The sequence below is a fragment of the Trichoderma reesei genome (assembly GCF_000167675.1).
Source record: "Trichoderma reesei QM6a unplaced genomic scaffold TRIREscaffold_32, whole genome shotgun sequence".
NCBI lineage: Eukaryota > Fungi > Ascomycota > Sordariomycetes > Hypocreales > Hypocreaceae > Trichoderma > Trichoderma reesei.
Genome location: NW_006711179.1, coordinates 20,444 through 37,809, shown reverse-complemented (window position 1 = coordinate 37,809; position 17,366 = coordinate 20,444). Strand labels below are relative to the sequence as shown.

The 17,366-nt window shown below is 54.8% G+C and overlaps 6 protein-coding genes across 6 annotated transcripts; 2 read left to right on the top strand and 4 right to left on the bottom strand.

Moving 5' to 3' along the window:
* Window positions 1–827: 827 nt before the first annotated feature.
* Window positions 828–4,028, top strand: TRIREDRAFT_35375 (RasGAP protein; the record flags this gene model as incomplete). The annotated part of the gene is made up of 1 exon (XM_006969379.1): window positions 828–4,028. A coding segment is annotated over one exon (3,201 nt), but the record flags the coding sequence as incomplete, so codon positions are not given.
* Window positions 4,029–5,432: 1,404 nt separating this feature from the next.
* On the bottom strand, window positions 5,433–5,942 carry TRIREDRAFT_112049 (uncharacterized protein; the record flags this gene model as incomplete). Its single annotated transcript, XM_006969390.1, has 1 exon — window positions 5,433–5,942. The coding sequence occupies one exon, from the start codon at window positions 5,940–5,942 to the stop codon at window positions 5,433–5,435; it is 510 nt and encodes a 169-aa protein (XP_006969452.1).
* Window positions 5,943–8,212: 2,270 nt separating this feature from the next.
* On the bottom strand, window positions 8,213–9,144 carry TRIREDRAFT_5863 (uncharacterized protein; the record flags this gene model as incomplete). The annotated part of the gene is made up of 2 exons (XM_006969373.1): window positions 8,213–8,729; window positions 8,828–9,144. The coding sequence occupies 2 exons, from the start codon at window positions 9,142–9,144 to the stop codon at window positions 8,213–8,215; spliced, it is 834 nt and encodes a 277-aa protein (XP_006969435.1).
* A 952-nt stretch (window positions 9,145–10,096) lies between these two features.
* TRIREDRAFT_70026 (uncharacterized protein) lies at window positions 10,097–12,446 on the bottom strand (the record flags this gene model as incomplete). Its single annotated transcript, XM_006969389.1, has 4 exons — window positions 10,097–11,062; window positions 11,147–11,341; window positions 11,414–12,226; window positions 12,321–12,446. The coding sequence occupies 4 exons, from the start codon at window positions 12,444–12,446 to the stop codon at window positions 10,097–10,099; spliced, it is 2,100 nt and encodes a 699-aa protein (XP_006969451.1).
* A 755-nt stretch (window positions 12,447–13,201) lies between these two features.
* Window positions 13,202–14,059, top strand: TRIREDRAFT_41712 (ubiquitin domain-containing protein; the record flags this gene model as incomplete). The annotated part of the gene is made up of 1 exon (XM_006969385.1): window positions 13,202–14,059. A coding segment is annotated over one exon (858 nt), but the record flags the coding sequence as incomplete, so codon positions are not given.
* Window positions 14,060–14,817: 758 nt separating this feature from the next.
* Window positions 14,818–16,037, bottom strand: TRIREDRAFT_38603 (uncharacterized protein; the record flags this gene model as incomplete). Its single annotated transcript, XM_006969381.1, has 2 exons — window positions 14,818–15,777; window positions 15,834–16,037. Coding segments are annotated over 2 exons (1,164 nt in total), but the record flags the coding sequence as incomplete, so codon positions are not given.
* Window positions 16,038–17,366: the final 1,329 nt, after the last annotated feature.

Here is a 17,366-nt window from a genome sequence, read left to right as displayed (position 1 = left end):
GAAAAGAAGCTCGTGTGGTCCATCAGTAGCACGAAGTGCCCATGTCAATGACTTTCGCCCCCCTCGTCCCGCCTCTTCGCCTTCCAACTACCTAGGGTAGCATAGCTCCCAGATTGTTAAGGTAGTTACTTCAAGCTTGTTCATCGCCTTAAGACGAAAAAACATAAAATCACGAGCTGCGCATTCTTGACGGCTTCTCATGAGACATTTCCATTATTGTTAAGAAAGAGAAAACCAAGGGTCCTTTAGAATCATTCCTCCCTCGTCTTGATTTAATTCTTGCTAGTACCAAGGTACATACATACCTACGTAGGTACTCAAGGTACTTGTAATATCCTGGACCCTGGATCGCCCGCTACCTATCCAACTATCTTAGCCCTATTAGCTCTGCTTTCTTCCCCAGCAAACCGACGACCAGCTTCTCCCCCATTCATCATCGCCATGCCCCTCGGCTGCGTCTGAGGGCTCTCTCTGCATTCCTCCGGCCTCGAGTCACGCCCGCGCTCTTGTTTGTCCCTGTGCGCAGCTCTTCTCTCTCTCTCTCTCTCTCTCTCTTTCTCTCTGTGTGTGTAACGGCTGCAACTCGGACGACATCATCGACAGCAAACAAATCCCCCCTCCAACCCCAGCATCGTCATCGTCATCGTCATCGTCATCGTCATCGGCACCTCATCGACATCGACAGCATCGACAGCATCAGCATCACCACCAGCACCACCACCACCACCACCGTTATCGACAGCGCCAGGCCAGAGCGTCCTGCCCGCGGCGGCCCCCTCGCGCGCGACTGTAGGAGCATGGACCAGCCCGACTCTGTCGCTCCCCGGCTCGAACGCTCCGTCTCGCAGTCGAGCAACGTCTCGTACCGCTCGCACCGCAGCGTCCGCCCCGGCAAGGCCCGCGCAGGCTTGCTCAACCACCACCACCTCAGCAGCTCCGCCAGCAGCATCGCCGAGAGCGACAAGTCCCTCACCAGCTTCCCCAGCTTCTCGCCCGAACTGCCCGCCACCGACCGCTTCGCCGACGCCTTCAACGGCCACGACCGCGACCACGACCACGACTACCATCACCATCACCATCACCACGACAACCCCGACCACAACCAGCTCAAGGCCGCCATCCGCCAGCCCGACGACAGACCCGCCCGCGTCAAGGCCCTCAGCGGCGCCAGCTCCTCCTCCATCGTCGACAGCCTGACCTGGCGCAACTCGGCCCGCGAGGCCCTCTTTGAGGATGCGCCCCTGTCGCAGACAGTCCCCGGCGCCCTGCACAAGGCCGACGACAAGCACCTCGAGCGCCTGATTGCCAGGCACGGCGCCGTGTCCCTCGTCAGGCAGATTGCCGGCGATCTTGCGCAGCGGGACGCCCAGATTGCCAACCTGCGGCGCCGCGCCGACGAGCGCGAGCGGGCCCTGCGCAAGATCATACGCGAGTGCGGCCTGTCCAGCCTCGAGCTGGAGACGCGGCTCAAGGTGGTCGAGAGCGAGCTGCGCAGCAACGGGCACTTTCAGCGGGACGGCGGCGGGCTCAGCGACCTCATGAGCGACGCCATGCGCGACACGGTCACGGAGAGCGCGGTTGGCGAGACGGACGTGGCGGGCGGTACGATTCGGGCCAGCAGCGTCGCCTCTGCGCCGGGCAACAGCTCGGAGAGTCCAAAGGGGGCTGGCACGCTCAAGGGCTGGAAGGACTATCTCTGGGGCGGCACATCTAAGAAGACGTCGCTGAGAGACGGTTCCAACAGATCGACCGTCATAAGATCGCATTCGAGCCTCGGCCAACGTCCGCCGCTGCAGGATGACCTCTTCGAGCCCCCGGCCCAGACCACTGGCAGCCCCGGCAACAACAGCTCCAGCCGGCCGTCTAGCATACACTCGGCCTCCACGCCCGAGCGGAAATCCATCGCCAGCTTGACGCTGCGGCTCGTCGCCGGCGGCGCCGTTGCGAGTCGCGAGGCCGAGGCCAGAGGGCGTGCCGCGAGCAGTGCTGCCCGGACGGAGGCGGCCAGGACGGGGTCCGTTGCCAGCAACCGCACCAGCCGCTCGTCGCGCGCCGTGTCTGTTGCCGGCGGTCCCAAGGCGCTCATGGCTATGGGCCGGTCCACGCCGTCGACGGCCTCGGCCAGCGCCAAGCTGCAGACCCAGGAGGTGCGAGGCATCGGCTCCGGGAGCTCGCCCGGCTCGTCCTCTCTGCGGCCCGATAACTTTGGGCCCGTCGAGATGGACGCCATCCTGCCTCCCGAGTCACAACCCCCGACGCTAACGCAGATGTACAACAACTACCCCAACAGCGAGTACCTCACAGACCGCTTCGGCTTCATATACGACCAGCGGCGCAAGAAGCGGCAGCGAGAGGCTGCGCAGATGGCGCACAACTTCCGCAACGGCGATCGCCGAGAGATGCTGGGCAACGGCAACCGGGCGGGCATCCTGCCCAATGTCATGGACGAGCCGCCCAGTCCCAAGATGAGCGTGTCGAGCGAGCCGCGGCCCGGCAGCCCCAGCTCGCAGGAGGAGAGAGGTCCTGGGGAGGACAAGGCCAAGCGCTGGCAGGACTACCTCAAGATTGCGACGTTTCCCACCGAGCTGCTGAGCCACACGCCGGGCATCAGCGCCACGGCCGTGTCCGTGACCGAGGGCACCGACGACCGGGCTAGCACCGCGTCCAGTCAGCGGCTCGTTGAGCGCTCGGCACGTTCGCCGGCCATCACGCCGACGGAGTCGGGGCTCGTGCCCCTGGCGAGCACCACGACGGCCATTGACAACGAGACGACGCTCACGCAGCCGCCGTCGGAACAGCAGCAGCAGCAGCAGCAGCAAGATTTGACGTCGGGTATGCTCGTCAAGGAGGATGCGGAGCCGGTCAAGCTGCTCCTCCAGCAGCTGAGCGACCTGCATGACTCTCTGCAGCGGGACAAGACGGCGCAGTGGAACGAGTTCCTGCGCAAGGTGAGGGCGGAGAGGCACCGCGAGGGCGAGGCCGCCATGGCCGCGGCCACGGCGGCGGCGGAAGCCCGCTACGAGCGCCCGGGCATCATCCTGCCCGAGGCCCGGGTGGCGGACGGTGAGATGATTGGCATCTCCAACCTGGGCAACAAGGGCAAGGTCGGGCGGGCCAAGTGGAACGGCTTCAAGGCGCTGGTGCTGGGCGGCATCCCCGTGGCGTACCGCGCAAAGATCTGGGCCGAGTGCTCCGGGGCGACGGCGCTGCGCATCCCGGGCTACTACGACAGCCTGGTGTCGCAGAGCGGCGAGGGCGACGACGCGGCCGTGGTGAGCCAGATCAAGATGGACATTAACCGGACGCTGACGGACAACATCTTCTTCCGCAAGGGGCCCGGCGTGCAGAAGCTCAACGAGGTGCTGCTGGCGTACTCGCGGCGGAACAAGGACGTGGGCTACTGCCAGGGGATGAACCTGATTGCGGCCAACATCTTGCTGATTACGCCGTCTGCGGAGGATGCGTTTTGGATCCTGGCGTCGTTTATCGAGAATATCCTCCCGCAGGGGTACTATGACCATTCGCTCATCTCGTCGAGGGCGGACCAGCAGGTGCTGAGGCAGTATGTCCGGACGGTGCTGCCCAAGCTGTCGGCGCACCTGGACTCGCTGTCCGTGGAGCTCGAGGCGCTGACGTTCCAGTGGTTCCTCTCCGTGTTTACGGACTGCCTGTGCGCGGAGGCGCTGTTTCGCGTCTGGGACGTGGTGCTGTGCACAAACGACGGGAGCACGTTTCTCTTTCAGGTCGCGCTGGCGCTGCTGAAGCTGAATGAGAGCAATCTCCTGCAGTGCGACACGCCGGCGGCGGTGTATACGTACATCAATCATCATATGACGGAGCATGCAATTAGCATTGACGGCTTGATTCAGGCGAGCGAGGGGCTGAGGAAGGTTGTTAGACGGGAGGATGTGGAGGCGCGGAGGGCCAAGGCGATTCAGGCTGAGAGGGAGGGGCTGGGGTTGAGTAAGAGGGATGGTAGTGGTGGTGTGTCGAGTGTTGAGGCGGAGGGGAATGGGAAAGGGGAGGAGGGAGATGAGGAGTAGGAGGGGTTGGATCCGAGACGATGGTGTTGTTGTAGGGGAGAGTTTGAGGGCGACAGAGAGGAAGAACAAGAGTAGAGGTTTAGAAGGGTTTTGGACGAGTGTTGAATATGATACCCATCACGTTGTAGTCTATTCTGCTTTTTCTGTTGTTTATTTATTTGTTTGTTTGATCTCTGCTTTTGAGCGTTTTGGTGGAGTGGCATTAGGGGGGGAAATAGATGTTGGCTGATTGATTGTAAGACGAAAGCGAAAGCATTTGGAAACTATACGGTGGGAGATTTCAGAGTTGCTGGGATGGCGTATTAGATGGGAATACACATATGCTTGACACAAGATATTGAAGAGTTTGTAGTGTTTTTGTCTATGCGGCGGGAAGTTGAGCGCTGTGTTTGTTGCTTGTTTGATATCTTGGTGTATGTATTGGGGGTTCTCTTGATTACACTTGCGGTTTATATGTCTTGATGCCTACACATTAGAGGTTGTATGCTTGATTATAACGATTATACTCTGATATCAGATAGCCTTTGATGAGGATCTGATTTTTTGATTACAGCACAAAATTTCCATAGAAGGACAAGTCGATTCTGGCAGAAGGTTTAACACAGCAGAGTGTTGAACATGAAGAATGGTGTTTACGATCTGATTCATTGGCTTTATGAAAGCCCATGCTACCGACGAATCTAGGAGAGGCTGCAGAGAAAATGAACCTGGGAGAGGTTGCACAGAGATCTGTTGCCTCTCTTCAAGAAGTTGTTTGGAATTGGCTATGCTGAATTAGACTCGTAGGTTGTGTACTAGGTATATCAATGTATTCCTTTTGTTTTCTTCTCGCAACGAGAGGCGACTTGCTTAACTACGAGGTGACATGAAAATATATAATGCTTTTGAGAAAAGAAAGTATTCTCTGATAGGTATACAGAGATAATGCTCCTGCTAGCTGGTTCTTAACGTCAAGCTTAGAAGCTCAAGTTTTGTCAGTTCACTTCATCGAAATACCAGTTGATAAAAATTTTATAGACACATAGGAACAAGCATTGGTATAACGCTAATCACACCTGGTTTTGAGGATATTGTCTGCTTGGTGTTACCTGTTTGTGGTATAACGTTCCCTGGCTGAGTTGATGCTTGCAGACACTCAAGTTTTTATTGAGACACTTATTGATGACACTCGTGTATATTGTCATGATACCTGAAGTGTATGACTATACCAATCCAGTTGCCCCTTTACTCCGTCAATCGAAAACTTCGAATTGCCAAACCATGATTACTTTCCAGAAGTTCCTGTATAAAGTTACTCCATCCATTACCCAAGACAACGCCTCAACCCTACCACCTGCCATGAAGATAGTCCTCTGCCTCCCATCCTCATTCACAAGCTCATAGAGCAAGTTAGATCAACTCCTCCATGTTGTCGACATCTTCGAAGCATGCAAGTGCCACATCCCTCCATGCCTTGGCCACTTGTCCATCAGTATCAGTCACCTCCTCCCGAACCTCACACTCAACATCATAGATGTCGTGATTCTCCACATACTTCTTGCACTGCATCGCAAGAGCATATCCCTCCTTGTATTTCAGGGTCCCCGCCTCGACGGTGATGACAAGGACGGTCTGCCAGCCCTCCTGGTTGCTGCTGCTGTAATGCAGCAGGGTCATGCCCCTTACCGTTTGCCCGATCAGAAGATCGAGGATCTCGTCAATCAAGATCGACTGGTTGTCGTCCGGGTCGGGAGAAAAGAAGCGCTCCAGGAGGACAGGGTGGGTCAACTTAGTGACCGGGAGGGAGATGCGTGCGGCAAACTCCCAGACGTTGGTGCTGGTCCGGGCGATGAGCTTGGGCCCGGGAGCGATGCCGTCGTAGTAGTAGAGGTTTGCTTCCTCAGGGCTTGGGGCAGGCATTCTTGCGGTTGGGATGTTGTATTTTTTTTTTCTTTTCTTTTTTTCTTTAAAGATGGTTGGGTTCCGTTGAGAGATTGGGGTTGTGGCTGTTGTGAGCTTGATGTGTAATAGTGCTCGTAGAGTTGTGAGTTGTTGTACAATTGTTGTACAAAGACAGTTGTATGCTGTTATTGTACACAATATTGTACAGAAGCTGTCTCTCAAGATGGATGTAAAGGATCGAGATGAGTTGACTGGGGGCCGGGGGAGAGTCCCCCTTCTTATATGACAGCCAAGGGGGGACATGTTGCGCTGCTAATCACTCCTCAAAGGGAGTCTGGATAGCATTATTCAACGCCGGTTTAAAGTTCAAGGCTGGCCTTTTTATGTTGACGCCGGAGGAGGAAAGGGGGTTTGCCATTATCGGACTCTACTGAGATGATCTGGGCACCTCGAGGTTGGCTGCATGGAACTGGTGGCTTCGGAGAGAGAGGAGTACATCTTTCCGGGCCCTTTGAACCGAGAAACTTGTCTGTATATGCCATAGAGCCAAGCCATCAACAACACAAGCCTTGATGTATCTCGGGAAAGGCGTAAACAAGGCGGTTCATGAGCCACCCCTTGGCCCTAAAGTTAAATATCTGATAAGGCCGTGTACAACAGGATCCGGTCCCTTTCTCAAGCACGCAAGGACTTTGCAGCTGTTGCCAACTAAGCCCCAAACAGCATACGAATCACTACCATAAGAAGATGAACTTTGTAATTGTACCGAAAACTCAATGTCGTTCGCATAAACTTGACAACGCCACCAGTTGAGCAGAGGACAGCCAATAAACAATCAGTAGCAAGATCAGATATGTACCTAAAGAAAGTAGAAGAGGGTCATGGCAATTATGTGCTCGCCGATCAGAAGATTGAGGCTGGGCTTCGTTGCTTATCAAAACCATCTGCCAGTTCTTCTTGTTTCGGTTGCTCAACCAGAAAAAATGGTCGTATGCCTCATCTAGGCAGGCATGGACCATATCGCGGTATGCCTTAATGCTTTGTCCAGTATTGGCGGGCTCTCTGATCTCACATTCGATATCGAAGACTCAGTGTATCATGTTACAACCCTTGTACTGCAAGGCGAGATTGTACGTCTCCTCCCAGGTGTGGGAGACCGCCTCCACAGTATCACAAGGACGGTTTGCCAGCCCTCCTCATTCCTGATGCTGTAATGTAGGATAGTCATCCCTGACAATTCACGTCAATCATGATGGTATAAACAGTTGAAATGAAAATTGTTGTGGAGATCCGTTGATTTGCTCTGCGGGATGGAGGAGAGAAGGGGGGGCACACATCGTCTATATCCAGAGGGAGCCAGTGTGAGCCAGCTCTTCTCCCGACCGGAGGTATTCCGACATTGAAACCTTTTGTTCTTGAAGCGATGGAGAATTGTTCCTTAAGCAATGTAGATGAGACGAAAATACCCGAAAGGTTCAGTACATAGTGCCGTATGCTTGGAGAAGTTGGGGAAAAGGGGGGTACGGCAATGATACAGAGGCTTCACAACCAGCTGTCGCGCTCGGAGGATGTCTCCAGACTGCAGTCGCTTGAAATTAACAGCAGAGTTAACAGGGTTCCCAGATCAGCAGCAGTACCAGAAAGGTTCATACATTGTTCTTCTCAACAAGAAGATTGAGACGCGAGTGACAAGAGGAACCGAGATAGAGTTTGTAAGGTCAACAAGCCACACGATAGATTTCCGGTGACAAAGGCGACAGTTCATGGCTTACGCCATGTTTCTTATTTTAACTACCCTACCTTGACTTGATGAGATAAGAGGTCGGTTGCACGAAACCTACTCTAAATCTTGCCCTATAGGTATAGCAACAACTCTAGTACTCGATGGGACACTTGAAACTGAACATGTGAATACGAAAGCCACCGAAAAGGTCCGAGGAGCTTAGGAACAAGCGAACAACGCTGAAGATTCTGATCAAATCGGGCCACTATCAGGAAAGGAAATTGTTTGGGAACGGAACAAAACGGCAACTGGAAGGAGAGAGAGAGAGAAAGGGAGAGAGGGAGAGACAGCAAAGAAATCATTGGAAACAAAACTGCGTCTGGGAACACGACACTGCTGGGGTCACAATGCGTTTCAGAAGACATACGCCGCGGCACATGAAGAGGAGAGGCATTCGATCCCTTGCCGTTGGGTCCTTTCAGAACAATATTGCACCAGTGTATAAAAGATTTGGCAAAGTGAGAGATGCATACATACACGTAAGTAGGTAGGTAGAAATAGTCCCTCACAGCTTGGCCTTGTTCTCCTTCCGCCACTGCTCAACCCACACCTTTCCAAACTCCTTCCTCTCCGCCTCCCTCCTCATCTCATTCTTGAACCTCTCATCCTCGGCCTCCAAGCCAGCGCCCCTCAGCTCCCGAATCAAATCCTTGTACATCTCGCCCTTGATGGTCCCATACACGCCCTTCTTGGGCTTCTCAATCAGATCCCGCTCCTTCACAAACTCCAGCACGCTGTCCACCCCGTTCGGCGCGAGCCCATCCGCGAGACCATCCGCAACGGCCTCCTCGCCCGTGAAGCGGTGGCCCTCGAGGGCGACCTTGCGAAAGATTGCGTTGGACGGCAGCTTGGCCCGGAAGAGGGACGCCATCGGGGGCTGCAGGGCGGCGCCGAAGAGGACCTCGTTGAGGCAGAGGAAGCCGCGCGGGGAAGGGGCCAGGCGGTAGTCGTGGGACATGGCGAGCATGAGGCCGCCGGCGTAGGTGTGGCCGTTGAGGAGGGCGATGGTGGGCATGGGGAAGCTTTATCAATTGAGAGAGAGAGAGAGAGACACATGTCAGTCAATGGAACTTTTTGATCTTATGATGTTACGGAAGGTTGAGAAAGTGAGATGCCATACGTTAGAAAGCGGTGCCAGACAGAGTAAAACAGGGCCCAGAAGCCGGGCGTGTCAATGGCATGCTGCAGATCGAGGCCGTTGCTGTAGAACTTGGGGATGCCGCTGGTGGTGACGAGGACGCCGGGCGGGTGGCCGCCGAACTCGAGGAGGTCGAGGGCGGCCAGGAGGGCCTTGCAGACGGCGGTCGTGAGGCGGTTGTCTGGCGGGGAGACGAGGGTGAGGAGGTAGACGGCGGGTTGGGGCTCGGTGAGGGTGATGGAGCCGCCGGGGTGGGAGCCGAGGGGGGGGATGGGGACTGTGAAGAGGGGGGTGGACATTTCTTTCAGAGAAGTTTGAAAGCTGGGATGAGTTGATGAGGATGAGTGAAGATGATGAGGATGGATGGTTGGAATGAGGATGAGGCTGAGGATGGGTGGGATGGGCTGAGTTGAGGTGAAAGGTTGATGGATGATGGATGTGTTGGTGTTGTTAGTGATGACGGAGGGCGGTAAAGTTGGACCTCGGCATCTACGTCGAGGGTATGGAGACTGGAGGATTCGTCTGGACTAAATAGCAGAATGCTACTTGTATGACAGGCTTTGCATCTGATGGGCTGTGAGCAACATGTCATGCCAGATTGTCAGGAAACAGACTCACTTTGCTTGCTGGGCAATTGTCGGATTATTCAACATGCTAGTACTGAGTTGTCTGGGGAGGTTGCATCACATGTCATTCGCGGGTTGGAGCATGGTGGAGTTGGGGAGGTTGAAGGGTACGTACCGACGGCATATGGCGCTAAGCCTTTTCTGGTTGATGATTTCTGATCAGAGAATGCATGAGAGCAAGACAGCGAGGTAATAGGAGTGAAGAGAGAGATGGTGGAGGGGAATAGCAATGGAATATGAGCAATAAGAAGAAGAATGGATCGTGATCTTTCAAGATTTGACATGAGGCGTGTATAACTGGGCGCCACTGGGCTGGAGTTGCACGTTCAATGCACCATCAGCTCGACCAGTGTCAACCTCGTGATTCAAGTAAAGCAACCAATTCCCATGTCTTTTCTTCATACAAAGTCTTGTACAATGCTTGAGCCTATGATACATGCCCATTCTATCCTAAAACTCCCAGTGCCCATTGCTCCATGCTTACCTATACAAACAAGCCCCATCCCTTGCTTCTTCACTGGTTCAAAGGCCCCGATGCTTCAGTATATACTACGCCTCGCAGACAATGCAAAAAAAAAAAAAAAAAAAAAAAGCAAAAGCAATAGAAAAGTCTAAGCCATCCCGATCATGGCTTTTGTCTCAGGGAAACACCCCTCAGCGCTTGATGAGCCAGCATAAACGCCAAGACGCCAGCACCATGTTGAAAAACATCCAATCCCTTCGTCCACAACTGCCAGCCCGTCCAGCACAGAGCACTCAGCTCTACCACACTCGCAAGAGAAGCAAAGTACATGGCCAAGCTAGACGACTTGGAGTCGCCACCCAGGAGCTGCTGAGTGGCACCACCTATGCTGCGGATGGCAATGATGCCTGCGATAGAGACTATAGCAAGCCGGAGCTCCCGCGTATAAGGAGTCGCAATAGCCAGAGGGAGGAACCAAGACGGGATGATGGCAATTAGCAAGTAGAGATCGTATTTGTGCGACGCTTCTCCGCTCGAAAGAATAGGAAGCTCTTCGTTGACGACTGTTTCTTCAGAGTCCGACTGGTCATCCCCAATCACGCTCTCGAAGCTGAAGCTCTGCCCAAGAGCATCCGCAAGCGCATCCGTCTCGTCGGGGCGTTCTGGCGCAAAGAAGCTGGGACTCTTAAAGTCCACACTGCTCGCTCGGGGCACTTCCTCCCGTTTCTCGTCCAGGAAGCTTCTTCCAAAGCTGAAGCTCTTCTCTTCCTTGACTGGCTCGACGGAAAACGCCCTCTTGATCAGCGGGGCATTCGGGGGGTTGCGCAGTCGCTGAGCCGGATTCGTCGGTGCCGATGGTACCTTGAACCAGAATGGCCCTGCATCAGGCTGCGTGGGAGCTTGTCCAAAAGGACGAGAGCCAAGCTGGGACACAGGAGCGTCCTGAAATGCGCGATAGGGAGACTTTTGCATATGCTTTGGCACCGGGGACCAGTCCATCGCATCAGGGTCTTGGCCGCGAACAAGCTTCTGAGGCGACTTGTCCGATATGCTGAAGCCGGCGAAGGAAAGCTCATCGTGCGTTGTCTGGTGTGGACGAGGATTAAAGCGAGGCGCCAGCAATGGGTTCTGTGATTGCCGGGGCGTAAAATCCTTGAGCGGCGATGGATGGTAAACCGCCGATGAATCCTGCACCCGCGAGAAGTTGGGCACCCGTGATGGCGTCTTGACCGGTGACGGGTTTGCTGATTCGAGTGCTTCGGTCAGAGCCTCGGCGAGCGTCCTTGGTTCTCGAATCTTCTTTCTGGGAGTCGAAGAAGGCACATGTTTTGCTGATACTGTCCGCTCAGTCACGCCAAACAGGGGGGTCGTGTCAACCTTGATCGAGCCCCTAGCAAGGGAGTAGATCTGGAGGACGGTCAGCCAACGGACCCGAAACTGGGACAGGCCACGGGAATCAAATGACAGACAAACACTTACCAATGCCATAATGCACATCATGGCAAAGTGCGCGCTAAGCTGCGCCCCCGCGGACTGCGCCTGACCGCCCTGCATTTCCAGAACCGAGCGAAAGATGTATCGAAAGAAGATGATGAGGCCCTGGAAGCAATACCACTGCGTGAACCCCATCAGATGCCGCGTGAAACCGCGGTTGAACTGCACAAAGTGCGGATTCCACCATGCAGAGAGAAACCCGGCCTTGATGCTCCATCCAATCAGGGTCTCGGCCGAGGGCAAGAAAGCCCGAAGCCAGTTCGACCATGTAATCAACTGCTTCGTGTAGCTTTGGTCGTCCGGATCGTACATGCCGCTCTCGTTCTTGTCCAGCATATACGACGCGCTCACCACGTGCCAGACGATCTGGATAACAAAGCCTCCCCACCACAGCCATCGTCCCATGGCGTTTGCCACGTCAAGGGGGGTCGTCTTCGTAGGAGCCCTCCTGCTTCGGCTTTTTTCCATCATCCGTCGTAGATGATCCGTTTTTGCCGTGTATCCGGCTTGGTTTATGCGCTCCTCAACCTTTTTTGCGCAGTCGGCGCAGACCTGGGGGTAGCGTTTCTCCAGGTCCTTGCGATAGCGGTAGTATTTGCGCTCCAGCTCGGGGTAGTCTGGGTGAGATGGGTCGTCGGGGAAATACTGCGCCAGCGATCTTGTGAACAAGCGTTGGTTCTTTAGGCACTTTTCACAAAAGACGCTGTCTGTGGGCGACGCCGGTCGGGATGGTAGCTGTTTGGCGAAGCGCTTCGGCGTGGACGATTCGAGGGCAGGGGGATCGGTGACGTCGCCATTCTGCGTCCATGATCGTGAGCCAACTGAGCATTATCGGAAACAGATTCATATCACATCTTTGTAATGGAATAACAAAGAAAAGCGGTTGACGAACCTCGTCGAGGTAGTTTGTCGCCTCGCAGTTGGTGCACAGAAAGTCGCGTATCCGGCCATCGTATCGGATGGATGACCGCCTCCCGCAGTAGAAGCAGGTCAACAGCCTCCCCCTCAAGGGCGCCATGATGCGCCCGTGCTGCCGCTCGAGTTGCTCGCAAGAGGCCGCGCAGCTCTCGATGCGATAAGCTGCGTGATGGCGACTAGCGGGAAAAGGCGGCGACGGGATTGGCAGATGCAAGCACAAGTGAAGGCGATTGATTGCTTGATGCTGCAGCTTGGAGTTTCGGGAAACTTGGACCTGGGGCGATTCTGCCGGGCGGTCAAGGCCACTTTTTCTAGGACAAACAAGCAGGGGTCGAGCAAGTGGGGCGGCAGACGTACGTACCTCTGTAGGAGCTGAGCTTCAAGCCGAGCTGTGCAAGCGTCACCCTACACTACCAAGACTACCTACTACAGTCCGTCATACATATCAGAGGCATTGATATGTAGGTAAGCATCAGCTTCAAGACGTGAACTCTCCCCAGGACTCTTCAAATCCCATCTGTCTAGACGCATCGGATATTGTGAGACCTCCTATCAGAAGAGATATATATATTCAAGGAGAAGCAATCTGATCCACGCCTTGTGTTGCTACACCACATACCACCCACCAGTCGCCTCACCTCTCCAGACCGAGAGCGCCAATCGGAAGCAAGACTCGGTCGCTACCAACTCACGCAACAGACTGCAGACAAATGCACACCTTCATATAAGCAAATCGCTTCCTATCTCCTTCGCTCAAGCCTATTCTTCTATTTCACACATCATTCCTTCTTTTGGACAAGCTTCAGCGAACCGAACAATGCAGCCACCATGGCATCTCTAGCACCTGCATTGCCACTCTCCTCGGGCTCATCAACCGCTCCTCCCCCGTACCATCTCACCATCCGCTTCTCAAATTCCCTCCCCGATCTCGACCTGGACGTTCCATCTCCACATACCACAACAGTTGCGTCGCTCAAGAACCTCATACGCGAGCGCATCTCCTCGCGCAACCGCCTCCGCTTCATCTACCAGGGCCGCCTCCTCTCCGACTCTGCGTCCCTCAGCGCCAGCATCAAGCCGCCATCAGCTCCTCCGGCCTCGACCCCTTCAAAGAGCGATGACTCTTGGAGCAGATCCAAGGCAAAGGGCAAGGCTGTTGACGCTCCCGTAGCTCCCGTGAGGATCTACATCAACTGCTCCATCGGCGATGAGTTGACGCCCCAGGAGCTGGCCCAAGAGCAGGCCGCCGCGGCCAACCCCCCCGATGAGTCGTCGAGCGCCGCCTCGTCTCACCCGAACGGCAATCCCTCGGCATGGACACGCCCACGGCCGCGCGGCTTCGACCGCCTCCTCCAGACTGGCTTCACCCACTCCGAGATCGAGACGCTGCGCACGCAGTTCGCCTCCATCCGCACAGAGGGCTTCGCACCGGACGCTATGCCCTCGCCAGACACTCTGCGCAGCATGGAGGATGCCTGGATCGATAGCAACGCCGGCGAGATTCCCTCGGCGGATGCCTCTGCCGAGGACGACTTCAACGGCATGTCGACCGTGCTGGACATGATGATTCGCGGCATGATGGTGGGCTTCTTCTTCCCACTAGGCAGCCTGGCCTGGTTGCTTCGCTCCGATGTCTGGAGCGAGAAGTGGCAGGTCTTTGTGGGCTCTGGCGTGGCGCTGAGTCTATTGGTGGGGATGGTGATGAGCCTGACAAATGTTTACTACTGAGAAAGATGAAGATTTCTGGAGGAGGGATCCGGCGTTTGCTTTTACACACTCACATAGCGTCTCTTTTGTGTTGGAAATACAGGTGTCTACATAAGCAGCAGCAGCCATTCTGCAACACGTGGACATATGTGCCTATCCACAGTTCATTGAAGCGGTTTGTAGCCTTGGGATTGTTATACCTGGTAGTTATATCCCCCAAAGCCATCCTTTGTTGCACCCGATATGAAAGTATAGCCGGCTTGAGTCGAGAGACCGCCAAGATCCATGAATTAGGTTCTCAGCTTTGAGCACATACTGCGAGTACCTAGTACCTAGGTACCTTAGGTAGTGAGGAAACCGGTGTGCGTCATCTGCAGAGGCTGCTCAACGGGAAGGCAAGAGCAAACCGGCATCAACTGCCACCCGCCGGACTCATCAATCACAAAGAATCGGAAAGAGCAACCATTATCGAGACTCTAGCACCATTACGTTACCTAAGCATGTCTACCTTACCGTAAGGTATCTTAAACATCAAACGAGAGAGAGAACAAAAAGCAAATTCTAGTAATGCCTGCCGTGTATCTTCATCTCTCATGAAATCATCAAGCTCTATGCCTCTTCATCGCTTCACCGCTTCACACCTTCTCCGTTGCCTCGCTCTCCAGCCGGATGCCCGCCTCCTCGTCGGATGGATGTTCCGTCACGTCAGATGCCACTCGAGTCTCTTCCGCCACCTGATTCTCTTCCGCCTCTCGCTCGCGCAGCTTCTTGAGCCTCACCTCCCAGCCACCGGACCAGCCAATCCAGCCTTTCTCGTGAGGCCCTCGGACAAGAACCAGCAGCAGCCCTCCGCCTACCAGACCGATGGACAATGAGCCGCTTCTGATCCATCCGCCACCCGCATACAGCGTATTTCCTACGCTCGTGCCGAACAACTGGCCGCAGAAAGTGGACACCATGTAGACTGAGTTGACCGCGTTCTGCGCGGTGGGCTCGATGTTTGCAAACGCCATTCGGTTGGACACAGTCACAACATTCATGCCAAAGTCTCCGACACTGGCCCAGATAACGGGTCCCGCCAGCGAGAACGTCCCGGTAAAGGTTCCAATGCAGACAGCCGTGAGCAGGATGAGATGGCCGATGATCAAGGTGGCGCTCGGATGAAGGCGTGTCATGACGAGACGTGAGAAGATGGGGCTGAAGAGAACCGGCGACATGCCCACCAGAGCAAAGAGGCCGATGACCAGAGTCGAGAGATGAAAGGGCGGACCCGCGAGCTGAAACGTCAGGGTAGTCCAGAACGAGGTGAACATTCCCATGAGCAGAAAGGCAATGAGTGCTGACTGAGTTAATACGGGCTGCTGGAACGGCAGCTGTACCATTTTGAGCAGGATACCGGGATAGGTTGCGCCGGGCCTCAGCACGGGAAAGTCAGGCATGAACAGCAAGGCGGAGATGACGATGGATATTTGCAGGCCAAACGACATCCAGTAGATGTTGCGCCAGTGGCTATACTGGGCCACAATACCAGAGAGCAAACGAGCCACCAGAATCCCAAAGACGAGTCCAGACATGACGATGGCAGTCATGGTGGGTCGGTGCCGCGCAGGGGCATAGCGTACTGTCAGAGGAAACATGAGTTGCGGTGTGACGGTGAAGAGGCCGATGACATAGGACAAGCCGAGGAATACCTCAAACTGTTGGGCCAATGTACAGCCAAGCCACTATTTCTCGAAGCGTCAGCCAACAGAAGGAGAAGGAGGCAGGCTCTCAAACTTACAATCAGAGACGTCACGAATACCAGGCTGATGATCATGGGCCGGCGACGGACAATGTCGCCGACGGGGACGATGAAGAGCAACCCGGTGGCATAGCCGGCTTGCAGCAGCGTTGGAACCAGCGAAGCACGCTCATCCGAGATACCAAAGTCTTGCGCCAAGATGTGAAGAATTGGATGGGTATAATAGAGGTTTGCGACACTGAATGCGGCTACCTAGACATGTATGATCGTCAGTCAGCATCGCCATGGAAAGTCGACGATGGGCAGTCTTACGAATCCAAAGAAACAGGCCATGGCCCACGACATCTCATAGTTCTTGTCTGGATTCCATCTCAGCCACGGCGGTGTCCAAAAGAGCTTGGAGAGGCCGGTCGAATCCTTTTCACCCGCCGTCGCTTCCTCCCTCACTGTGGCCATTGATGTTCGTTTCGGCACCTTTCGCTCTTGGTCGGCCACGTCTATAGAGATGGGACGGTCTAAATGGAGAAAACAAAAGACGCTATTCGGAGCTTAACAACTCTGGCCCTTGGCAATCTCGCCCTCGCCTATTATCAGACAGCAGTTGCGTTCTACAAGGACGCGGCGAAATCTCTGCCGTCTCCTGACGGCACTGCAGTTCCGATCCTTATCCAATCAACAAAGTCGTGAGGGGCACAAGACAGCGGCTTATCTCCGTCAAAACAATCGGCCTTTACTGGAATGTTAATGACAAAGGGCCCATTTGTCAGCGCTGCTGAGTACTTTGAGTGCCCAAGATGCTCGAATGGACTCTGAACAACCCCATCTCACCAGAGATATGTCAAATATCGCAAGTTGGTGGCTCGAAGCGTGCAAGAATGGATCAAGACCGAGAGTTGTTTCGATCGGTTTCTTGGCCATTGTCCCGTTTTGGAAATGACCAGCCACCAATCATACGGCTGCGGGAAGACGAGCGGCAGTGGCCACATTAGCTCCACTGGAGCTTGATTGGCCGAGGTGTTTCATCAGTATGTGTTCAGCAATATCTGAAGGTGTAAGTGATAATCTTCATCTGGATTGCGAACGCCAGCCTTCGAGGACAATAGTATTGACGTGGCAAACAGCATCTTTCTGAAGAAGAAGAGCCCTGTTGGTCAAGGTAATACCGGGCATCAGGAGCGTCTTTTGAGATGTCAGATTCAGCTCGCAATCGCCAAGTCGGGCATTCGCTGTCACTCAGAGTTGGGAGCTGTTGTCAAACATCATCAGCTATTGGTTTCCGTTCAATGGGTGCTGGGATGAACGACAAGTCATCAAGGGCACAACCAGGCGTCCTAAGCAACTGACATGGACGATACTGAAGCGACTGGTACGACCAGCTTTGCGTTGTCGCGACTGCCGCCAATGCCTGAGAACGTCGACTCTGGAGCCATGTCTCGGTGAAGGCTCGATGCCCTGATAGAACCCGCGCTGTCTGGCATGAACCTGGCAAAGGGCACCCTGTGGGTTGCCGATGGCAGCCAACGCCCTCTCAGATTTGAACAGAGGTTTTGATTCTCAATCGACCATTTACTA